At 39.0% G+C, this 26,834-nt stretch overlaps 1 protein-coding gene across 4 annotated transcripts in view; it reads left to right on the top strand.

Moving 5' to 3' along the window:
* Window positions 1–26,834, top strand: part of LOC126470994 (exportin-7) — a 244,019-nt gene that overhangs the window by 58,315 nt on the left and 158,870 nt on the right. For all 4 annotated transcript variants that reach the window (XM_050099047.1, XM_050099056.1, XM_050099063.1 and 1 more), the window contains exon 5: window positions 14,191–14,391. In XM_050099047.1, the coding sequence (XP_049955004.1) occupies window positions 14,191–14,391 (201 nt within the window). The remainder of the gene's footprint in view (window positions 1–14,190; window positions 14,392–26,834) is intronic.

Genomic DNA, 26,834 nt, shown 5'->3' with positions numbered 1-26,834 from the left:
CAATAACTCAAGAACGAAGTGAGATATCGTTCTTCTGTTCTCAGTTTTAAATAAAGTTTCAGTATCTCACATACGTTTTGTATACTGCAATGTAAGAGATAAAATCAACCAAATGCAAAGTTTACACAATGTGTTTTTATATCTGCAAACTCTTTAAAATTTTGTGTAATGTTTTAGTAATTTGATGCAGTGCAGTAACTAGATGAGTAACGAAAAGAAATTCAGTCCTTTATCGAGCAAAGATGTCAGATTGTAAGATGTGCAAAGGTGATATATTTTCAGTGAATACTTCTCTTATAATTGGTTGATAAGTATTGCATCATAGCATGAATACTGTCTTGTAGCACAGGTAACAGTATTTGGTGAGAAGTTCAGCTGAAACAAAGCAGTGTTCTACTTGGAATGTAGAGTGTACTTCCATAGCAGTGAAGGGGTTAATGCCATCACTTTTCCACAAAAAGCAATTTTGCCTTTCGCTATTACGAAATAGTCATATTTCTTCCAATTTAATCTGAATAAGAATTTCACATACAGTTAATTACTGGACATTGCATAGACATGTTTTCATGGACCTCAATGTTCATGCTCACATCAGTGTAATTAATCTTCAGTTAAATTTATGGGGAATAATACTGAGCATGATGAAAAGTACTAAAGAAACTGAATTTATGATTGGACAGAGTGAGCCATCCCAGTTTAGGTTTTCAGTGTCCCAAGTCACTTAAGATAAATGACAGGATGATTACTTGAAAGAAGACTAGCACAATTGTCAGTCCAAGGGAACTAATTCAATGTGCCAAATAACTTGTGTGTCCACAGGATGTAAAACCCTAATCCAGTTAAGCATTATTTGGACTCTGCCACTTTATCTCAGCTTCAGCAATCCTCCTTCACATACTAACAGTAGAAAATAGAGGGTTGGATGTTTGTCTCAATGAAGTGTTGCATAAATTTCAAAAATTTCAAATTTACTTGCACTCATACACTTGCTTCTCACAAAAGTCTAGTTATCTGTTAAAAAAACAAGTCTTCCACAAATTGCTGCTTCAAGTATTCATCAGCTACTACATATCACTCACGTAAGAATCATTTTCACAAAAACTGGTTTTTAACCACTCGCATAGATAGATATGAATTAATTTTTTTCATGTCTTGTTTGTGAGTTGAATGGGAATGCACAGTAATATATGGTACAATAAGTCACCTGTCACATACTTCAGTGATTTGTAGATCATGCCTGTGGATGTTGAGTAATGAGTTAGTTCGTTATTGGATCATTTCCATGATAAATTGTAATGATGCAGAATGAGTCATTTTATGTTCACATCGCAAATTATTTTGTAAATATGGCTATGTGCTGGTCATTTTCAAATGCTTTAAAAAAATAAAAATGTGTGTAGCAGTTCCTACCCACCATCGTTTTACACATTCCATTCCATTCCATGGAATAGAAGTTGTCAAGGGGAAAGGTTTTCAGTTTGTTTTCAAATTTTACTTGGTTGTCCCATTCTGAGATAAAGATGACCTAATCTTATCCTCACGATCTATGTGTGAGCAATACATAGGGGGTTGTGTTTCTGAAGCTTTGTTAATAGATTTTCTTGGAATAGTTTGTCTATATTCAAGAGTCTGCCAGTTCAGCTTCTGTTACACTCTCCCATGGATCAAACAAACTTGTGACCATTCATTTTGCCCTTTTCTGTATATTAGATCCAGTTGCACAAGTGTTTTGTAAGCAATCTCTTTTTTAGACTGATTGGACTTCCGCAGTATTCTGCCAACAAACTGAAGTGTACCCCATGGCTTACGCATGACTGGGCCAGATTTCAAGAATGATTCATTGATATTATACTCAAAGGATACTACGTGTCTTTGTTTTGTGAAGTGCACAATTTTACATTTTTGATCATTCAAAGCAAGTTGCTAATCGTTGGACCACTTTTAAATCTTAACAAGATCTGACTGAATATTTACACAGCTTCTTTGAGACAGTATTTCATTATAGATAATTGCAGCATCTGCAAAAGACTGAAGTTACTATTAATATTATCTGCAAGGTCATTTACAACATGAACAGCAAGTAATCTAACACACTTCTCTGGGGGACACACAAATTTACTTCTACATCTAATGATGGTTCTCCATAACGTGCTGCATCCTTCCTACCAGTAAGTCCGCAGTCCAATCACAAATTTCACTTGATACCCCATGTGATATTACTTTTAACAACTACTGTAGGTATGGTGCCGAGTCGAATGATTTTCAAAAATCAAGAAATACTGCATCTACGTGTCTGTCTTGATCCAAAGTATGTCTTGTAAGAAAAGTGCAAGTTGGATTTCACATGATTGATGATTTTGGATTCCATGGAGGAAGTCATTCTGATCAAAATACCTAATTATTTTTGAGCTCAGAATATGTTCCAATATTTTACAACAAATAAATGTCAAGGATATTGGGTGGTAGTCTTGTGGATCACTTCTTCTAGCCTTCCAGTGGATGGGTGTGACATGTGCTTTTTTCCAAGAACTAGGCACAGTTTTTTGTTCGAGGGATCTATTTCAATGTTTCTATAAGATTGCCATGAGCTAATGATGCATTACACATTTCAGATAATCCGGGGCTTATTATATGGGAACATATCTTTAGTACTAAGTTAGAAACAACGCCAAAGCCATACAAGTTTTTATTTTTGAGAGGGTGTGTAATTTTCTTCATTTCATGGGGCATAGTTGATGATACATTCATATGACTGAAAATTATGAGCATTCCTTTTTCTACATACTGATGTGATTTTTCTTTTGAAGTGTTTGTCCCTATACCTTATACTGTATTTAAGAAGCGATTATTAAACATTTGCAACCTGTAATTTATCGTTTATAGCCCTTCCATTTAATTCAATAGTGATATTATCCTGTTCTATAGTGAGTTGTCCTGCACCTTTTTCACTACATCTCATATAGTCTTACGTCTGTTGTCAGACAACTGATTTCTGACATAATGTGCATGTTCCTTGATTTTTTAAATAACCTTTCTTAGTAATCTTGAGTAGTTCTAATTTGCAACCACTGCAGGGATGTCTACTTGTACTTGTCAACAGATACATTTACCTTTGCCTTTCACTAGACATTTTAATCTCTCTAGTGGTCCATGGTTTTTTACACAGCTGATTCATTTAATATCTAATTAACTTGTGAGAAAAGGTATTTTCAAATAATTTTATGAATGTATCATGGAATAAATTAAATTTCATTTCAGCATTTGGTTCATTATAAATTTCATTCCTGATCATCTCTTAAACTGTTTGTAAAAACATTTCTTCTGGAGTCATTAATTCCACCTGATTTCCACTGAGGTATATCAATATCTTTTTTATCCTAACTAGCTGTGCATCATGATCAGAGAGCTTTAGTACTGGGTATATAGGTACGAGGGTAATCCCAAAAGTAAGGTCTCCTATTTTTTGCGTAAGTACATGGACCTGTTTATTTCTACAGTGGTTTACATCAGTTTACAGCTTGAACATGAGCTATTTTTCGACATAATCACCATTTCTGTCAATGCATTTTTGTAGATGCTTTGGTAGTTTTTGTAAGCTTGTATCATACCAGCTCGCCGCCATGCTGTTCAGAAAGTTATGAACCTCTTCATTCACCTCGTCGTCGGAGCTGAATCGCTGGGACCACAGTTAACGCTGACTGGTACTGTGAGACTCTGAAAAAACTCAAATGGGCAATTCAGAACCGGAGAAGAGGAATGTTGAGCAGAGGCATACACATTCTCCAGGATAACACTCGCCCACACATCACTCGGCAAACTGTTGCTCTCCTGCAACAGTTTCAGTGGAACATAATCACCCACCCACCCTATAGTCTTGGCGCCCTGTTCCCTATGTTAAAAGAACATTTGGCCGGAAAGCAATTCAGCTCCAACAATAAGGTGAAAGAAGAGGTTCATAACTTTTGAACAGCATGGTGGCGAGCCAGTTTGGCATGGGCATACAAAAACTGCCACAGCGTCTACAAAAATGCATCGACAGAAATGGTGACTATGTCGAAAAATAGCTAAATGTTCAAGCTGTAAACTGATGTAAACCATTGTAGAAGTAAACAGGTCTTTGTACTTATAAAAAAAATAGGAGACCTTACTGTTGGGATTACCTTCGTACTGTTTTGCTTTGCAAGAAAACATTATCAGTTAGGGTCCTAGGGTCTTTATCCACCTGTATTAGAAAATTAATTACTGAGATCAAATATTAGAATCTAAATAAGAATTCCAGATTATTTTTCCTTTTCTTAATCCTCCAGAAAACCTAAATTGAAATAACCACAGTCTATTAACTCCTTCCTACTGCCTGACAGCATAGTCAGGAATCCAAATCCCTCATAAATGGTTCAAAATTTCCCAGTGGGAATCTATATATACTTACAATTAAATGTCGACTATTTTTCCATATCAATTCACAAGTACATGTTTCTATGTTCTGAGCACTAGAAAAGCGACTTGTTTCAATGTGTTTGAACTTGGCTCTGTCTTAAAATACCTTCTCCTTTTCTTATATTAGTTCTAGATGAGAAAGATACTAGAGTTTTATATTTAACTTCTCTAATCTTTTGGTTATACGGTGCTCATGTAGGCGCAAGATTTGGATCTATTCAGAGCACTCTAAATTTGACAAGAAGCTCTTCTGCCTTATTACTCAATCCTCTAATATTCTGATGAATAGGCTAATGTTGCCATGCGTTCTAAAGCACTTTGTGGGGCTTTCTTGTGATTTGAATTCTTTTCATAATGGGGTGCCTGAATGCTGATTTTCGTCAAAAAGAATGTGTCCTTCTCTCCGGGGATTCCTATTTGAGTTCCTATTGCTGCAATACTTGCGTGTTGTTCAAACATACTGGTAACAAACCAAGCAACCCATCTCTTAATTGCTTCATTATAGCTATTCAGGTGTTGATCATGTCTAGTATAGCCCCATCTTCCAATTGTGACAGCAGGCACTACATTCATATGGTATTTCATTTCAGTCAGCAGCAGCCTGCTCAACTTGGTGTTCACGTGGCTCTCAGCAGTGTTAACCAATATCTGGTAAAGATGCTTTAGGACCTCCACAAAACTGGCACCTGTGTAACTGCTATGCCTATTTCATCCAGGTCATCCCTACTATAGTAAATTCTGTCTTTTACCAGGCTTTTCTGTGGTCTGCCTACTATGAAAATCTGATCCTGGCCAAATGTACTATTTGGCTCCACAATACTGGTACCTGTTATCATGTTCTTAATTTGTCCTGTACTCTCTGGCCTACATCCCTGCCATGTTAATTATTGAGCTGTTACAGTCTTCTCTGTCTGCTCCTTCGGTACCAACCTACACACAGTCTCTTTAAGAGAGGTCTGTTGCACCCTACTATGATATACAACTGCATGAGACTCTTCCCCCTTCTGCCTCATGTAACAAGTCAAACTTATTATATACTGTAAGCTCATATGTAGATGAAGTAGTCAAAGAGCTGCTCCTCCTTTTTACCAATGCTTGTTACTGTTACAGTGTTCCCTGATTCCTCCCCCCCCCCCCCCCTCCCGCCTCAACCTATCTAGTTCAAATTTCATGTAATCTAATTCAGCCTGAAGAGCACAGATATTCGCCTACAAATCTTTTCCTCCTGTTTAGTGATTCTTTTGTCTTTTTTATGAAGTTTGCAGTTCCATGAGAGAGCTTCACTGAGTTCCTCATTTATTTGCTCCACTGCAGTCACCCCAGTGGAAATCTAACCCACAGTCTACACATACAACTCCCTGCCTGACTATACTACAGCAGCATCTATTTCCATACTTACCATGTGTTGCTACACAGCTGAAAAATTAGGCCTGCAGCACAGCACTTCAGGTGTATCATATGACATGAAAAGTTAATTATTTCTGCTAGAAACAAAAATTTTTACTCATTGAATTGTGGTATCAATTAATTAACTTATTCTCAATAAAATGTAACATTGACGTAACTTGAAAGTATACAAACTGTACGTAAACAAAGTACTAGTACAATGTTTCTGAATCAAACAACTTAAATTTTTCGCTACTTTCCAGAAATATAAATTTGATAATGAAGGGATACACTCTGTTTAAATTGCCTGAAAGAAAAAAAGAGCAATTACGTGAGATTCTGTAAGTTTACTGTGCCGCAAACAATTACAACCCAGCTTTATGAATTTTTACTTGTTCTGCATTAATATGTAAACAAAAGTGGAACTTTTAATAGTAAGCTTAAAATTGCACTAAGATGTGTATTTACTGAGTAATCTGTACTCAACTAATTGTTATTACACAAAAACTCTCAGGGCTGCGGACCCAGTACGAATGATAACACTTCATACAAAAACAAAGTCGAAGTTTGCGTGGGTATCTTCCACAGCAGCAGTGGAATCTGTTACTAGTGGTTACCTGTCTTTAGCTTACTGCAATTTAATAAAAACAGATGCACTTCGCTTTTATTTACAAAACATCTTCCATCGTTATTAATGTTTCTTTACGTATTCTGCTACTTCCCTCCTTGCTAGCAGCGGTTTACATCAAAGGGCTACAATTCACGTTTGCACTTGACAGTTTTTACCATTCTGCAGTATTTCTTGCACTGCATTATTTACATTTCACTTTTGTAAACTGTTTCTCATTCCACAGAGTAACAATGTGCCAAGACGCAAATGTGAAATGAGGTCTTTCGATGTCAACCACTGCTAGCAAGGAGAGAAGGAGCAAAATATATTTTAAAAAAAGGAAGATGCTTTATAAATAAAAGCGAAACCCATCCGGTATAATTCTTTTTAATTAAATTGCAGTCAGTTCAAGATGGATAAAGAATAGTAACAAAGAAGTAATTGAAGTGAAGTACCATAAACACGATAAGCGGTTGTTTAGAGTTGAATACAACATGGTAGCAGCTTATTGGCACATGTCAGTAACTTGTATGTTTATAATAAAATAAAGAAAATGAAAAAAAAATTTCAGGTCAGAAGTGGATGGTAACACATTACTTAATCATTCTGGTAGGAAGTAAGGAAGACTTAAAAGAAGTGTTGAATGAAACAGGCAGTTTTCTTTGTCCAGAATTTGAATTAAGAATAAACAAGTATTAAGCTTATGACTAGAAAGTGGAGATTAACTGTTTGGCAAGTATCAAAATTAGTGAAGACATAAATGGTACATGAAAGAATTTTAAATATTTAGAACCATGTTGTCATAAAATTACCAGTAACAGGTGTAATGTGGGTGGGATCATACTTCGCATTGGATAATTACTGATGGGAAACTCAAAAGGCAATGTGCTTGTCTGTCTGCAATCACAGGCGGTTGATTACTGGATACGCCATTTTGCTGCTGAGGCAATGCATAATCTGTGGTTCGTATAGACGCTGTTGCATCTAACACTTAGTGGATAGGGCATGTCAAATTCTGGAGGTCTGTTGTATTTATTGTTGAGATGGCATAGTAGAGGTCTTTGGTCATTTACTTTCCAGTGTTTGCAGCCTCAGTGAGTCCTTCAAATATTGAAAGACTTCTTGATATGAGTCTTGGATGCAAAATTCTGTCCTAACCAGAGTGCATTAGTAACTTTTTGTTGTACAGCACTTTCATGATATTTTTATGTGAGAGCATTTGCATTATGAGATATGGTGGGGCAGCTGATATCAGTCTTATTGTGCAGTTGAGCTGTTGAACAGTATTGCCAAAATTTCCATTCCAGAACTGAACATTGTATGATCTCTTGGTAAACAAATGAAGCACGTCGGTTATTTGAGACTGCTAACAGTGGAAAACTATGTTGTGAGTATCCCTGTGAATAAACCTTTCTTGAAAGTTCATAAATCATGATGATCTCACTTACAGCATCACATTGTACTTTTTTTCAAAAAAAAAAAAAAAAAAAAAAAAAAAAAAAAAAAAAAAGCGCTTACGTTTCAGGAGGTTAATCGGTATTGAATATTGACTTCGGTGGACAATGGAGTACTTCAGAAACTCGTGCCAGAATATTGGATACATTAGTTAGATAATGCATTAATTCTGTGCTGCCGGTGTGTATGGTGGGAGCATCATAAAATAAGCAAAGATATTGAGTATGTAATAGAGACTTCAGAGCATGTCAACTGTATTATGTAAACAAAAGTAATAATAAAATCTTCTAGAGCTGTCAGACACACCAACTTGTTAGTTTCATGAGCTTTCAGCCATTGTTAAGTGATAATTGATGACCCTGTAATTGATGGCCATTCTTATATACCTTTGCTGCTGGCTGTGGGTCAGGTTGTTCACTTCATGGAAAATTATTTAATTGCTTTCATCTTGTATCTCGTACAACTATTTAAGACTCACACTGGTGAGATCCCAAGCTGTATTGAGCAGCGAGCTGCTATCCTTCAGGCTTTTTCTTCTAATGTTTTCATATCAATTACTTCCTTTATTATGCTATGTTAGAGACTGTTTGTCTGTGTGACAACAGAAGTATCATACAGTAGCAGTCCTAATGACTACATACATACTGCAAAATCCACCATATGTTGCATAGCTAAGTGTGCCCTGTACCACCGATAGTCAGTGCCCTTCCTGTTCACCTCTCAAATGTAACGAGGGAAGAATAACTGTACAGGCTCTAATTTTTCTTACTGTGTCTTCGCGATCCTCACACTGGCAGTAGAATCATTCTGCAGTCAGCTGCAAAAGGTGGTTTTTTAAACTTCCTCAATAGTGTTTTGTGAAAAAAAATGTCGCCTGCCTTCAGGAGATTCCTGTTTGAGCTCACGGAAAATTTCTGTAATAGTCTCATGTTTATTGAACTTGCTGTTGTTGTTGTGGTCTTCAGTCCTGAGACTGGTTTGATGCAGCTCTCCATGCTAGTCTATCCTGTGCAAGCTTCTTCATATCCCAGTACCTACTGCAACCTACATTCTTCTGAATCTGTTTAGTGTAGTCATCTCTTGGTCTCCCTCTACGATTTGTACCCTCCACGCTGCCCTCCAATCCCTTGATGTCTCAGAACATGTCCTACCAACTGATCCCTTCTCCTAGTCAAGTTGTGCCACAAACTTCTCTTTTCCCCAGTCCTATTCAACACTTCCTCATTAGTTATGTGATCTACCCATCTAATCTTCAGCATTCTTCTGTAGCGCCACATTTCGAAAGCTTCTATTCTCTTCTTGTCTAAACTATTTATCGTCCATGTTTCGCTTCCATACATGGCTACACTCCATACAAATACTTTCAGAAACGACTTCCTGACACTTAAATCTATACTCGATGTTAGCAAATTTCTCTACTTCAGAAACGCTTTCCTTGCCATTGCCAGTCTACATTTTATATCTTCTCTACTTCGATCATCATCAGTTAGTTTGCTCCCCAAATAGCAAAACTCCTTTACTACTTTAAGTGTCTCATTTCCTAATCTAATACCCTCAGCATCACCGGACTTAATTCGACTACATTCCATTATCCTTGTTTTGCTTTTATTGATGTTCCTTTCAAGACACTATCCATTCTGTTCAACTGCTCTGAACTTAACAGTAACAAATGTAACAGCACACCTCTGAATTTTTTCAGTGTCTTCTTTTAATACAATCTGGTGGAGTTTCCAAACATTCGAGCAGTACTCAAGTACGACCCTCACAAGTGTTTTATGAGTAGACTCTTTTATGGATGTGTTAAACTTTTCTAGTATTCAACTAATAAACTGAAGTTGTCCAATTCATCTTCCTGCAACTATACTTGCATGCTCATTTCATTTCATATCGCTTTGCCTAGATATTTAATCAATGTGGCTGTCAAGCAGCACACACATGGTCTCTGTGATCTTCAGGCACTGAGACGCAACTTTCATTGTCCGTAAATGACAGAAGCCATGTGTGGATATGTTTATGAATGTTTTTCTAAATCTGATAGCTTAGATGATTTTGAAATGTGCTGTTAAATGTACCTATCTGTTACACAACGCTGCCTCATGTGGCGACCAGCAGTCTATCTTGTTTCATATTGTTGTTATTGCGTACCCGGTTTTCCATTATCTATCTCCATTTATGCATCAATTCATGCTCAGACATGAAGATTATGGTTGTGGTGCCATGGTACGCTTGGTGTAATTCATGCTCTTGGCCCCATCGTTTAGTCCCCATGCAGTTCTGTCAGCATTAATCTGCAAGAAAAATTGCAGTGCAGTCTCAAAACTAAAACTAATTCTATACACTTGCTAAATAGAACTTCGATAAGGGAGCAAGCCAGAGACAATTTATATTTTCCAACCATTTCTCCCCAGAACTAACTGCGCGAAAGGTAGAATTGTCGTCTTTAAGTGTGGCATTATTGTTTCATTGGAGAAAAAGTGTAGTGTATTGATGAAGGTATTTTATCACCCAAAAGGACCATGTAGTCTTCAACTAAATTCATGTAGGCTTTCACCATAACTCGTGTAGGCTCTGGAGAGTAACAATACATTGAATGAAATGCCTACACAGAACAAGCTGCATTATTAGCTTCCCATCTCTATAATAAATGCTACAAACTCCGCAGTTCCATAATTGAGGGTCCGTGCTGTTATAAACAAAGTAAGAGAGGAGTATTCACTTACAGCACCATATTACTATCTTCCAGTCATTGTATATCCACATTGCAAGGGCTTGGTAAGATTTGCACCTTCCTAACAGAATTTTGTGCCAGTTCTGTATCACTCAGTCATGTATGTACAGTCTGTGGAATGTGTATTAGACTAGGGCTGAAGAGCCAGGAATATCATAATGCTGATATAGAACCTTTTTGTGCCAGGTTAGTTCTTCTGCTGTTTGAAGTTTGTCTATTCATTGGATTGGTTAACAGATGGTTAACAACTGAATTGCCATACAACAGTGATTTCTTCCATACATACATATTTATGCTGTGAAAACTAAAATATGCACATAAAATAATGCCATAATGTGCTTATACATCGATAAAAAATGAATTTCTATTTTTTTAGCTTCAAAACAAGAAGTTGTAATTAGTTTTATTCACAGAACAGTTTCATTTTGAGTGGGCCCCTTAAAATAACATGTAACAAAACCATTTTTATATTGCCATTTTACATAAATGTTTTGTACTTTGTGTGCTTTTCTATAAAACATATTTTTACTTCACATGAACTATTGGATCCATTTACAGTAGCAACTACAGGGTGTTTCAAAAATGACCGGTATATTTGAAACGGCAATAAAAACTAAACGAGCAGCGATAGAAATACACCGTTTGTTGCAATATGCTTGGGACAACAGTACATTTTCAGGCAGACAAACTTTCGAAATTACAGTAGTTACAATTTTCAACAACAGATGGCGCTGCGGTCCGGGAAACTCTTATAGTACGATATTTTCCACATATCCACCATGCGTAGCAATAATATGGCGTAGTCTCTGAATGAAATTACCCGAAACCTTTGACAACGTGTCTGGCGGAATGGCTTCGCATGCAGATGAGATGTACTGCTTCAGCTGTTCAATTGTTTCTGGATTCTGGCGGTACACCTGGTCTTTCAAGTGTCCCCACAGAAAGAAGTCACAGGGGTTCATGTCTGGCGAATAGGGAGGCCAATCCACGCCGCCTCCTGTATGTTTCGGATAGCCCAAAGCAATCACACGATCATCGAAATATTCATTCAGGAAATTAAAGACGTCGGCCGTGCGATGTGGCCGGGCACCATCTTGCATAAACCACGAGGTGTTCGCAGTGTCGTCTAAGGCAGTTTGTACCGCCACAAATTCACGAAGAATGTCCAGATAGCGTGATGCAGTAATCGTTTCGGATCTGAAAAATGGGCCAATGATTCCTTTGGAAGAAATGGCGGCCCAGACCAGTACTTTTTGAGGATGCAGGGACGATGGGATTGCAACATGGGGCTTTTCGGTTCCCCATATGCGCCAGTTCTGTTTATTGACCAAGCCGTCCAGGTAAAAATAAGCTTCGTCAGTAAACCAAATGCTGCCCACATGCATATCGCCGTCATCAATCCTGTGCACTATATCGTTAGCGAATGTCTCTCGTGCAGCAATGGTAGCGGCGCTGAGGGGTTGCCGCGTTTGAATTTTGTATGGATAGAGGTGTAAATTCTGGCGCATGAGAGGATACGTGGACGTTGGCGTCATTTGGACCACAGCTGCAACATGGCGAACGGAAACCCGAGGCCGCTATTGGATCACCTGCTGCACTAGCTGCGCGTTGCCCTCTGTGATTGCCGTACGCGGTCGCCCTACCTTTCCAGCACGTTCATCTGTCACGTTCCCAGTCCGTTGAAATTTTTCAATCAGATCCTTTATTGTATCGCTTTTCGGTCCTTTGGTTACATTAAACCTCCGTTGAAAACTTCGTCTTGTTGCAACAACACTGTGTTCTAGGCGGTGGAATTCCAACACCAGGAAAATCCTCTGTTCTAAGGAATAAACCATGTTGTCTACAGCACACTTGCATGTTGTGAACAGCACACGCTTACAGCAGAAAGACGACGTACAGAATGGCGCACCCACAGACTGCGTTGTCTTCTATATCTTTCACATCACTTGCAGCGCCATCTGTTGTTGAAAATTGTAACTACTGTAATTTCGAAAGTTTGTCCGCCTGAAAATGTACTGTTGTCCCAAGCATATTGCAACAAACGGTGTATTTCTATCGCTGCTCGTTTAGTTTTTATTGCCGTTTCAAATATACCGGTCATTTTTGAAACACCCTGTACTTGCTCCACTGTTGTGGAAATGTTGTTCAGAACTTCATTATGTTTACTAGTTGCAATTTATACTCCACCAACTTTGTTTGGGGCAAAACTAAATTTAGAGACAGTGAATGCAGTTACTTCTTTGCATGCAAGTTCTACACAAGGAGGCAAAGAGCTCTCTCTCTCTCTCTCTCTCTCTCTCTCTCTCTCTCTCTCTCTCTTTTTCTTTTTCTCTCTCTCTGTCCCACACCACTTGCGCCTGCTGTTTTCTCTCCTTGAAGTTTGCAATCATGGGACAAACTCCACTAGGGGCTCCATTACTGCTCCTTCTACTCTCAAAGTTAATCATGAAATGCCTCTTGCTCATTTGTTTAATGTTGTGTTTCCTTGGTTAGCTATGGTGAACATTGCTGCGGAAATAGAGCATTCATTGTACGTAAATTAACGTAAAAATTAATGTGACTTAGTGAAAGAACTGGAAGCGAGGTGTAGCAAAGCTAATGCAGTGAGCACTCAGCTACGATCTGCTCTCTTCTGCAAGAAGGAAGTCAGTACCAAGACTAAGTTATCTGTGCACCGTTCAATCTTTCAACCAACTTTGTTGTATGGGAGTGAAAGCTGGGTGGGTCCAGGTTACCTTATCAATAAGGTTGAGATTACCGATATGAAAGTAGCTAGGATGATTGCAGGTACTAGTAGATGGGAACAATGGCAGGAGGGTGTCCACAATGAGGAAATCAAAGAAAAACTGGGAATGAACTCTATATATGTAGCAGTCAGGGCGAACAGGCGTAGATGGTGGGGTCATGTTACATGCATGGGAGAAGCGAGGTTACCCAAGAGACTCATGGGTTCAGCAGTAGAGGGTAGGAGGAGTCGGGGTAGACCAAGGAGAAGGTACCTGGATTCGGTTAATAATGATTTTGAAGTAATAGGCTTAACATCAGAAGAGGCACCAATGTTAGCACAGAGTAGGGGATCATGGAGGAATTACATAAGGGGAACTATGCTCCAGACTGAATGCTGAAAGGCATAATCAGTCTTAAATGATGATGATGATGATGATTGATGTGACTGTTCAACACACAACCTGAAGCTCATGTGGCAGAATCCAGAGAATGTCATTGGTGGGTGCACACTTGGTAGACTGCTCCTTGCTGCAATACATCATCCCTCAATCCATATTTTTATATTCTCACTCACCACTGTAATAAACTACAAAATATTCCTTGAATTGGAAATATTAAAAAATAGACTGCTCTACTATAATGATATATGGTGTTGATGTTGACTGGTCAGTTTTGTTTAGGCATTCAGTTACAAGTATTTTGATGTATTATAGTTATTGTTATGTTTGTAAAATGAATTTTTTATAGAAAACCTGTTAATAATTTTACTTCCTTTACTGCAGTGGCCTTTCTTTATTTTATTTTTATACACGAGTCTTGATAACTGTTGCTTTTCTCTGTTTTTCAGCATGGCCTTATGACTCAGCTACTTCGCCTGGCACAAAATTGTCTTACATTTGACTTCATTGGTACATCAACGGATGAGTCATCAGATGACCTGTGTACTGTCCAGATTCCAACGAGCTGGAGACCAGCATTCCTTGACTTCACAACTTTGAAACTATTTTTTGATCTGTATCATTCCTTGCCAAATACTCTTTCACCTTTGGTAAGCTGCAATAAATATATTTCCTTTAATGTCACCATTGGTGTGAAAAACTAAATGTTTTGCCTTGTGTATAATATGTAGGACTAGCACATAACTTACACGCTAAATATCATGGAAGTAAACAAAATATATTATGACTGAAGTCCAACATAATATTTTATTTGAAAAATAGAGCCGTCAGATGATACAGCGGCTGTGGCTATTAGTCTCCACAATTACCATCTCCAAAATGTCCAGTGTCAAATAAAAACAAAATAAGCAGGCAGAAACTGGTGCACTGTAACTTTGGAATAGCTAGCTACATATGTGACCCAATGAAATAGTATGGCAATAACATATTTTATAAAATATTGTGATTTGAATCCCACTAAAGACAGAGTTAACTCCTCAGTTTCTTTCAGTTGCAACAGATAGTTGCCAAGCTATTTGCCTGTGCCAGACTTTCCTCTTTCATGTTCTAAAATGTCATAGGAGATGCATTTATGTATTCACTGTGTTTGTAATCTGGTTGTTCCACTTAAAAGTAAAACATGAGTCTGTTATATGTAATTTTGAATATTTTGTTAGAAAACAAGAATTTCATTGCCCCATTTTCAGCAGGATTCTTTCGTTATGGATACATAGTTCTGCCATATTTTCATGTAGTTGACAAACTGAGGGCTATTAATGATGAATTTCATTTACTTCCAGTGTCTCACTTTAGATCAATCTGATAAATCTAATTTATATTTAAGCAAAGTTCCACATTGTATTACACAAATAATTGCAGTGAGCTACAGTCTTCTAGGTGTCACACATGCATGTGACATACTGCCATGGTTGCAGTGTTGAAACCATTGATTCTGGGGCCTTATCAGTTGATTGAGGTATTCTGGCTACAGTTGAGTAGTAGTCCACTGGCAACTTTTAAGCTGGTAATTTGCTCTAGAATTCAAGTTCTGCTAACAGAGTGTGTGTAAATTCAAAGGAATGAGGATTTGATTTTCCTTTGTGCCCTGTCAATTAGCTCATGCAGTCAGTCATGGATTTGTTGCAATAACGTTTCACTCAGCATTTACACCAAAATCTTTGAGGTGGTAGCAAAGATTGATGATTCCGGTGTAATTCTTGTACTGGATTGCAAACCTGTCACTGAAGTACGATTTTCTGCAGGTTTCCCACTTTTTGTATCAGTAAGCCTGCAAGTTTTGTCAAAAAGACTTGAACTGCAACTGTAACATGTTTTAGGCTGTCACTAATTACACAAAAACTTTTGCTTAGTCTTTACTAATTTTCAAAGAAATATGCAGATACGGGCTGTCGTGTGGGTTAAATGTTTCCCAGTGAAAATCTTGGATGGCATTCAGGTCAACAAAGGACTGATTCTCTGCAAAATGAAGCAATGCAGTTACTTCATGAGGCTTATTAAGGTTTTACTTATCTGTTTTGAGATATTGTGTCTGATTTTTTGGAACAAAGTGGTGATACAGTCCAGTCAGATGTTTTTGATGCCATGTCTGTGACAAAATCAATCTACCACCAATAGCTTAGTTTCAAGTGATGCACAGCCTGTCCACTGTTAGTACTCCACAGTTTTTTCAGGGTCAGTGTTCTTGCATAGATCAGTGGAATATGAGTTATTTTCTCTCAGGGCAAATCTTGCATGAGAGCTTTTGATTCAGTATTGCAAACTGTCAAACCCATCAAAAATTTATAGTCCTTGTCAGTGATGTTATGGCAAGCATCAGTTCCTAATCTATTGTATGCCCCCTTCCCAACCACCACCTCCCCCCCCCCCCCCCCACTCTCTCTCTCTCTCTCACACACACACACACACACACACACACACACACACACACACCCCTGAGTGACAAACATTGACCCACCATTTTGACGTGAGATCACATAATTTAGAAAAGCCAATTTATTGGCAAGCTCATTTCGATAAAAATGAACATTTCTTTGAAATTGCTTTGCAACAGGCACTTTTGTTTCTGAACTTTTATTCCATCAGTTCAGACAGAAACACAAGTCTTCATGCTAAGGCAGATCCTACTAAATTCATCATCATCAAAAAATTCAAGTGCTTGTGTCTTTTAACTCCATCAGAAAGAACTTTACGTGCTTTTTGCGTAGTGCTACAGCAGGCCCTTTTCAATTTTAAACTTTCTGTTTCAACTATTCTCTCAGAGACACAGTTCTGCAAAGGCTTTTTAATGAGTCAGCACCTTGGTGCGGGTGTGAAAATCTGAATTTTCTCAGCTTGACAAGATTTGTGCATTTTTCTTTTAAGTCTGACAATAGCCAAGTATAATCAGAACAGTTCATGCACTACACTCCTGTTGACTTGAACCTGCTGGCTGTTGCAGCTCACCAGGATAGTAGCCACTAGCATATGCCACTTGGCTACTTATTAAGTTTTGTGTTTGATGTAGCCTTTTAAATTGCATCTTAATGGCCGTCAGAATTTTAAGAGAGGAAGCCCCAAGAGAATTCAAAAACTGATTTTAAAAATTCTTATGTTTCCACCTCCATTAGATGAAACCAAAGCTGTAACAGCAGCAAATATAATGTGGTGTTCTATTTGACAGTTTAAACACAATTTTTGCCCATTTGACGAACCGTACTTGCTGATTCATGAGGGTTCCTTAAATTTGGCTCAGATTTTTCCAATTTTGATGATTCTTATTATCAAATGGATTACAGCTTAATCACTGCAGAGATTAAAATTTTGTCAGCAAAATGGGTTTATAATGGAGACAAATTGTACATTCAGGCCAAAATGACTCGAGAACAGTGAACAGTGTGTAGTGACCAACAAGAGTGACATCTATCCAACTTCAATGATCCACAGTTTTACATTAAATTTGAAAAACGTGATACAGTTGATGTACAGGTACCATCTCATCAGTAAATGAAATACAGCAAAAAATAAAGAAATTAAGGAATAAAAAGGCTTGTGATGAAGACCAGACAGATACTGAATTATTAAAGAATGGAGGACTACAACTGCAATTAGAACTACTGTCCTTAAAGCCGGTATTACATGACATACCTACAAGTAAAGTGTAGATGGCCTGCCACCTAATGGCAGAATAGGTGAAGCTACTGTTTTAGCAGATGGTTTATCCACTATGGAGAAACAGGTGCTGTTCTATTCTGCCCTGGATCCACATGTGTGCTGTGGAGGAGGTGCGTATGCGCATGTGAAAAACACAGCATTGCAAATGGGCTTTCCAAATGTTACTGTTTTCACCTGTGGTCAGCAGAAGAGATATATGTGAGCTCTTGAGTGCTCTTTTGGTTGTTGTGTAAGGTATTTGACACATTTTTCAGTGAATAATTTTTTATAAATATGACAATAAAACAAATGAAAATTGGCTTTTAGTTTTGCTGTTGAGAAAGCTCTATATCAAATGATAGCTTCTTGTAATAGAAAAGGAATGCAAAAAAGAAAGTATAAGCCTGTTTATTGAGACACACAGCAAGGAAAGATCTCGAGAGACACTGTAACATAATAAGGTATGTCAACAAATTAATTCAGAGTTTATATGTTTTACATAAATGTGCATATAATTTTACTTTCAGTATGTTTATGTATCACCATAATTGGTGAAAGTACTGCATATTTGATTTCATGAGAGAATAGCCACAAGAGTCGGAGTAGTTGTGCAGCTGTGATGAGAGAGAACTGTAAAAGCCATTTTGCATTTTTGCAGTCACACTATTGTGCAGAACTGAAAAAGATACGAGACACTGAGATCAGTGGTGCAGGCACAGTAAAAGTGCACATACCAGTACGTGAAATAGCTTCCGTCGTTACGACACGACATGCGCAACTCCCGTCATGTGCAATCTATAGCAGCTTGTCGAAACAAGGCACGGGTGCAAGAATGTAAACATAGATAATCATTTGCTTGTACCGGCACGACATATAATGAAAATTTTAGTTCATAGTTCTGTTTAATCATAACTTAATTTCATTCTAGCTGCACAAAACCAGGAACTGCTTAATAAATATAAACCTAGACCTCTCAGAAGTTTCAATATGAAAAAATATCAGCTTTACAAAAATATCACCTTTCACACTCGACATTGTAAACAAGCCTGCAGTTCCGAATATATAACCTTGGGATGTTGGAGAAGACTTACACTTCAGCAGTGTCATGTAATAGAGCTAATGAAAAAGTTGGCAGTTTCAGACTTGTTCAGGAGAAAGATCTTCAACATTTAGCAAAATTTCATTCTAATGGTGCTAACTTGAATGCAGTAGGTTCATAGTGTAATACTGGCTTAATATAAACAGTCTTACCAATTTACATATTAAACAGTCTGATCCCAATAACTGAAGAACTAATTAGGGACTACCAGTGTGGTTTCCTTAGAAATAGATCTACAAGAAATCATTTATTAACTCTAAGACAAGTAATAGAGAAGGTGTCGGACTTCAGTGTACACTTATCAGCCAGAACATTATGACCACCTACCTAATAACCAGTATGTCCGCCTTTGGCATGGATAACAACAGTGACGCATCAAGGCATGGAAACAGTGAGGCCTTGGTAGATCACTGAAGGGAGTTGGCACCAGATCTGCACACACAAGTCATCTAATTTCTGTAAATTCAGGGGGAAGGGGGCGATGGGCTAACATCCCAGATGTGTTTGATCAGGTTCATATCAGGCGAGTTGGGCCAGCACATCAATTGGAACTAACCACTGTGTTCTCCGAACCACTCCATCACTCTCCTAGCCTTGTGACGTAGCACATTATCTTGTTGAAAAATGACACTGTTGTTAGGAAACATGATTGCCATAAAGGAGTATATGTGGTCTTGCAACCAGTGTATGATACTTGTTGGCCGTCATGGTGGCTTGCACGAGCTCCACTGGATTCAAGGATGCCCATGTGAATGTTCCAGATTCATGCCCTCTCTTCAGCATGATGAAGAAGGTATCAGGATTCATCAGACCGTACAACACTCTTGACACTGCGGCAATGTCTTATTCCGATGATCATGCCCAGTTTAGTCATAGTTGCCAATGTCGTGGTGTTAACATTGGCACATGCGTGGGTTGTTGGTTGTGTAGGCCCATCATTATGAGAGCTCAGTGCACTGTATGTTCAGACACACTTGTACTCTGGCCAGCATTGAAGTTATATTTTAGCTCCACAACAGTTTGCCGCCTGCCCTGTTTCACCGGCCCACCCAGCCTATGACGTCTGACATGTGTAATGAAGGGTGACCATCCAACACCACGACATCTGGACGTGACTTCACCTTGGTTTCGCAACGTGTTGAAGAATCTGACCACAGCTCTCCTCTAATACCTGACAACTCGTACAGTTTCCAAAATGCTCGTACTGAGCCTCTGTCCTCGGTCAAACTCAGATAGATCGTGCACCTTCCCCATATTACACACAGACAGCACACTCACTGATACTACATGCACCATGTGTATGACTAACAGTCATTCCTCAGCGTGTGACACTGCTATTGCCTAGATGAGTTTTTATTGATAAAAGTCAGTGACCATAATATTCTGGCCGGTCAGGGTAGATGTCCATTATATAAAATGTGTATAGATGAAACTTTGATGCATAGAGACACTAATAGGAGAAACTGAAAACTATAAGGTGTGCACTGGACTAAGATAAGGGGACGCCATTGACAGAACACATACAGAAATAGACATCTAGCGACAGCAAACAAAACACTATTTAATTTCATCGAAATTCTAAAGAAAAGATTACACAGATATGAGGCATTAATATTTATGAAGAAAGATGAAGAAAAATTGTTAATATTTGAAAGCAGAATACTAAGGAAAATTTTTGGATCTGTATATGATGACAATAACATGGAATGGAAGGTAAGAGAAAGTGGAGAATCAAGGGAACTATAAAGACACCTTAGCTTCATTGAAGTGCTAAAGAAGAGAAGGTTGAATGGCAGGACATATATCAAGAGTGATGGCGAATAGACTACTTAGAATAGCGTTCTGCAAAAGAAAACATAGAACAAGAGGAAGAGGAAGGCTCAGAATTTATGGTGAAATATTATTCACAGGGCACAGCCAGGATGAGCATTAACACCAAATGGACGAAAAGTGCACTCGACGTATAGAAACGGGAGAACCTCATAGAGCAAGTGTATGGCTGTTACGGCACTTGCCACATACTAAGTAAAGTAAAAATAAATGTAATTGTGCAGCTGAGAAAATAACTAACGCTTCACATATTGTTGAACATCTCATTGCTAATGATTATTGCGTCAACTTCGTCTCAACAATAAATAAAACCAGGAAATTGTTTTGTTCCTTTGATTTTTAGCAAAATTCCATTACTCATGTTATATTCTCAAGCTATATTCCCAAAAAATTCTAGTTTCTGTGAGAAGTTGATAGCAAAACAATCAGATGTAAGCCTTTCAGTGTTGATTTTATGTGAGTGGGGACTAAGTTTGCTAAAAGTTAATTTTTCTTTTTTATATCCATATTACCCCTACGGAATAGCCCAGTGGCCATTTGCATGAAAAATTTACTGGGTAATTGACCTTCAAGGAAAAAGTATGTGTGCAAATGTGATATTTTGGAGAGAATGAAATGAAATGATCGTATGGCATTGTTGGCCGGGAGGCCCCTTGCGGGGAAGTTCGGTCGCCGTATTGCAAGTCCTTTTTAGTTGATGCCACTTCGGCGACTTGCAAGTCACTGATGATGAAATGATGATGAAGAACACACAACACCCAGTCATCACGAGGTAGGGAAAATCCCTGACCCCGCCGGGAACCGAACCCGGGACCTCGTGCGCAGGAAGCGAGAACGCTACCGCAAGACCACGAGCTGCGGACATTTTGGAGAGAAATAGATGCTCTTCCAAATGGTAGTTGGCACAAATGTGGATCAGGTGGCCTTTCTGAATTACCGAGGTTCAGTAATCAATTAATTTTGCAGCAAATTTGTGTTCTGGCAACTTCACCACCAGCAATCTCAAAAACTATGAACTCAAAAGTGACAAATTTTTACAGGTTTAATAAACAAGTTACTAGGTAATATGACCACAAAAGGAGAGGTTTCTAAACCAACTGTATGAGGAAATGAAGTTGCTTCAACTTGGAAGAAATTGTAACAAGAAAATTTATAGAAAACTTTAAGAGTGACACTTGGAGTACAGATCATGAGCCAACTTATATAAAAATTACACAATATGTTGCAATGCAAGCTTTTCAACTATCTTGCCAAGTTGTCAGCTTTACTACAATTAACCACAGAATTACAGCACTTTGAACATGGTTTAAAAAATTTTAAATATCACTACGACATATTCACACCTTAGAAGCCCAAACCCCCAGAGTATAGAAATTTGAGAGCTATAAATGTGTGAATCTTCCTTAGGTTTCACTGCAGAAGAGGAGAGGCTGTTAGAATATTAAGTGTACTTATTGGTGGTAGTTTGCCACTAAGTAGCTGGATTGGTGGAATTGAAGTAGTTTCATAACCACAAAGGTGTAAAAGACTCGGTAGAATAATATGGGAGTACTGAATGTTTCTTAGCTTGGATAATTAATTGATCCCTTGTTAATCATAATGTGAGAATAAATACTGCATTAAAATGTAACAGAAAGATACATTACATTCATACGTTGATTGATTGAAATTGATACTTGAAGTTCACAACATCTGTGGAAAGTATGAGGATAAGTATGTACATGTTCAGTGGATGTGTGGAATGTGAAACAGGCTACGAAAGATTATGAAAAAGTGAAGTGCTTGTGAAGCTGCTGAAATATGATATGCCATGTAGAAGGTTCAGATGGCTTCATAGAAAGGATTTTCTTAGTTTTTTATTGTGTAATAAGCAAGCAGTGTAAAATGTCGGTATACACATCTTTACAGAGACAGAAATGTGTGGATTGAAAATCTTAAGCAGTTGCCTGGCAGAATTTGTCAACCTCATGAACAATGCTGGTATCTTCCGTTATGTCATATGCAGCTATGTGCGACTGGGCAGAAATGACACTGTTACATGTGGAATTGATGTATGCTCAGTCCAACATTCATAAAGTATGAATTTCACAATTAAACCATATATATATTTAAAAACAAAGATGATGTGACTTACCATACGAAAGCGCTGGCAGGTCGATAGAAACACAAACAGACACATACATACACACAAAATTCAAGCTTTCGCAAAAAACTGTTGCCTCATCAGGAAAGAGGGAAGGAGAGGGAAAGACGAAAGGAAGTGGGTTTTAAGGGAGAGGCTAAGGAGTCATTCCAATCCCGGGAACGGAAAGACTTATCTTAGGGGGAAAAAAGGACGGGTATACACTCGCTCGCGCGCGCACACACACACACACACACACACACACACACACACATATATATGCAAACACAAGCAGACATATTTAAATATGTCCTTTAAAAAACTCAATCTCCGCTAATTTCAAGTTGCCGCCACTCATACCTCACCTGACATTCAACAACATCTTTGCCTCTGCACTTCTGCCTCGACTGACAATCTCTGCCCAAACTCTTTGTCTTTAAATATGTCTGCTTGTGTCTGTATATGTGTGGATGGATATGTGTGTGTGTGCGCGAGTGTATACCCGTCCTTTAAAAAACTGATGAGGCAACAGTTTGTTGCGAAAGCTTGAATTTTGTGTGTATGTTTGTGTGTCTGTCGACCTGCCAGCACTTTCGTTTGGTAAGTCACATCATCTTTGTTTTTAGATATATTTTTCCTATGTGGAATGTTTCCCTCTATTATAAAATATATATATAATAGAGGGAAACATTCCACGTAGGAAAAATATATCTAAAAACAAAGATGATGTGACTTACCAAATGAAAGTGCTGGCAGGTCTACAGACACACAAACACACACAAACATACACACAAAATTCAAGCTTTCGCAACAAACTGTTGCCTCATCAGGAAAGAGGGAAGGAGGGGAAAGACGAAAGGATGTGGGTTTTAAGAGAGAGGGTAAGGAGTCATTCCAATCCCGGGAGCGGAAATACTTACCTTAGGGGGAAAAAGGACGGGTATACACTCGCACGCGCGCACACACACACACACACACACACACACACACACACACACACACACACACACACACACACATCCATCCACACATATACAGACACAAGCAGACATATTTAAAGACAAAGAGTTTGGGCAGAGATGTCAGTCGAGGCAGAAGTGCAGATGCAAAGATGTTGTTGAATGACAGGTGAGGTATGAGTGGCGGCAACTTGAAATTAGTGGAGATTGAGGCCTGTTGGATAACGGGAAGAGAGGATATATTGAAGAGCAAGTTCCCATCTCCGGAGTTCGGATAGGTTGGTGTTAGTGGGAAGTATCCAGATAACCCGGACGGTGTAACACTGCGCCAAGATGTGCTGGCCGTGCACTAAGGCATGTTTAGCCACAGGGTGATCCTCATTACCAACAAACACTGTCTGCCTGTGTCCATTCATGCAAATGGACAGTTTGTTGCTGGTCATTCCCACATAGAATGCATCACAGTGTAGGCAGGTCAGTTGGTAGATCACGTGGGTGCTTTCACACGTGGCTCTGCCTTTGATCGTGTACACCTTCCGGGTTACAGGACTGGAGTAGGTGGTGGTGGGAGGGTGCATGGGACAGGTTTTACACCGGGGGCGGTTACAAGGGTAGGAGCCAGAGGGTAGGGAAGGTGGTTTGGGGATTTCATAGGGATGAACTAAGAGGTTACGAAGGTTAGGTGGACGGCGGAAAGACACTCTTGGTGGAGTGGGGAGGATTTCATGAAGGATGGATCTCATTTCAGGGCAGGATTTGAGGAAGTCGTATCCCTGCTGGAGAGCCACATTCAGAATCTGATCCAGTCCCGGAAAGTATCCTGTCACAAGTGGGGCACTTTTGTGGTTCTTCTGTGGGAGGTTCTGGGTATGAGAGGATGAGGAAGTGGCTCTGGTTATTTGCTTCTGTACCAGGTCGGGAGGGTAGTTGCGGGATGCGAAAGCTGTTGTCAGGTTGTTGGTGTAATGCTTCAGGGATTCCGGACTGGAGCAGATTCGTTTGCCGCGAAGACCTAGGCTGTAGGGAAGGGAATGGGTGGCAGCTGTCGTAATGGAGGTACTGTTGCTTGTTGGTGGGTTTGATGTGGACGGACGTGTGAAGCTGGCCATTGGACAGGTGGACGTCAACATCAAGGAAAGTGGCATGGGATTTGGAGTAGGACCAGGTGAATCTGATGGAACCAAAGGAGTTGAGGTTGGAGAGGAAATTCTGGAGTTCTTCTTCACTGAGTGTCCAGATCATGAAGATGTCATCAATAAATCTGTACCAAACTTTGGGTTGGCAGGCCTGGGTAACCAAGAAGGCTTCCTCTAAGCGACCCATGAATAGGTTGGCATACGAAGGGGCCATCCTGGTACCCATGGCTGTTCCCTTTAATTGTTGGTATGTCTGGTCTTCAAAAGTGAAGAAGTTGTGGGTCAGGATGAAGCTGGCTAAGGTAATGAGGAAAGAGGTCTTAGGTAGGGTGGCGGGTGATCGGCGTGAAAGGAAGTGCTCCATCGCAGCGAGGCCCTGGACGTGCGGGATATTTGTGTATAAGGAAGTGGCATCAATGGTTACAAGGATGGCAGCGGCAACACAACCACCTAACCTTTATGCACACAAGCCTGTGTCTGTATATGAGTGGATGGATATGTGTGTGTGTGCGCGAGTGTATACCCATCCTTTTTTCCCCCTAAGGTAAGTCTTTCCGCTCCTGGGATTGGAATGACTCCTTACCCTCTCCCTTAAAACCCACATCCTTTTGTCTTTCCCTCTCCTTCCCTCTTTCCTGATGAGGCAACAGTTTGTTGCGAAAGCTTGAATTTTGTGTGTATGTTTGTGTGTGTTTGTGTGTCTGTCGACCTGCCAGCACTTTCATTTGGTAAGTCACATCATCATATATATATATATATATATATATATATATATATATATATATATATATATATATATATATATATATATATAGAGAGAGAGAGAGAGAGAGAGAGAGAGAGAGAGAGAGAGAGAGAGAATTTTTTGCTTCTTGTGACACCTGAACAGATTCAGTTGAGTGATTTCATTGTTGTCTGTTGCCCTATACAGAACTCTTAGCATGCCACGTGAGTTGCTTAATTTGCTGTGGTAGTGCTGTGAGTGTCTCTCATCTTTTTTAAGGAAACTCTTTCTACATTGAGTTGTACCCATGTTCACTGGCCACAAAACAGGCTGAGCTCCATTATATTCAGTGCCTTGGATTTTTTGCTTTTGGGCTATTACTTTTCATCAGATGTCACTAGCAGCAATTTTGGCAAGGCAGTATAAATTCTTTGGAATAGTAGATGATAAATAACATCTAATAAAGGTGTATAGCTACACCCCTGATTTAGTATGGTAGGATTTGTGCTGTACATGTCATCAGCATGTTAGCTGGAATGGCAATTGCTGAAACTACAAGAAAAAAACACTAGCTGTGCAGCAGTATTGAATAGTATCTTATCACAGGTATCTGTCCTCTCTCCTCTCTTGTTTAATTTATATGGATCTAATATTCCTTCAACATAGTCCAGAAAGTTAGGCTATATAGATGATTGACCAAGGACTGTCTAACACAAAACCTTCGAAACAAGTGAAGAAATCCTACCTTTTGTTATAGACATCTTAATCCAATACTTCTGTAATGGAGATTACAACCTAACTCAAATAAAACAGAAGTTGCATGTTTCTGCCACCTGATAGATTGGCATCTTGAAGTCTATTTTGAGGGAGATGAACTTCACCATAATGTGCATCCAAAATAATTTGGGACCACATTAGGCAGGACACTTTCTTTTAAGGAACAGTTGACATAAACATCTGCTAAACTTGAAAGCAGAAAGAACATCTTTAATAAGCCCTGTGGCCCTAGTTGGAGATCAGCAGGAAACACACTTTGAGTATCTGCACTCAGATTGGTTTATTCAACAGCAGAGTACTGTGCATCTGTCTGGTATAATAGTTCATTAGTGAAAAAGATAACCGTACTATTTAACAAATCCTTGTGCATTTTTAGTAGGTTTATATGATACTGTTACCTATCTTGAGTCACATTCCACCTCCTGAGATCAGACAAAAGAGTGCTCTTCTATGTGAATTGTTGATAACCCCAGTCTTCTAGTATTGAATGATGTATTCCCTGTGGAGCAAGGGAAAAAAAGAAGATAAAAGAGTGAGACATCCCCCTCTTAAAACAGTCAGGATTCTTGGTGAATGTGAATTCAGTACCTTCAGTGAATGGGAATGTTACTGGTGACAGAACTCTCATCCACAAGCCTGAACTTGCTCTGCATCCGGGAGGAGCTACCTAGATTTGAACAAACTCGGGAAATTTAGACTACCTTGAATCGCATCGTAACGGGCCATAGAAGAATAGTGGGACAAACCTTCATCACC

The sequence above is a fragment of the Schistocerca serialis genome, chromosome 1 (genome assembly GCF_023864345.2).
Source record: "Schistocerca serialis cubense isolate TAMUIC-IGC-003099 chromosome 1, iqSchSeri2.2, whole genome shotgun sequence".
NCBI classification, from domain to species: domain Eukaryota; kingdom Metazoa; phylum Arthropoda; class Insecta; order Orthoptera; family Acrididae; genus Schistocerca; species Schistocerca serialis.
This window is presented reverse-complemented; position numbering and strand designations above follow the sequence as displayed.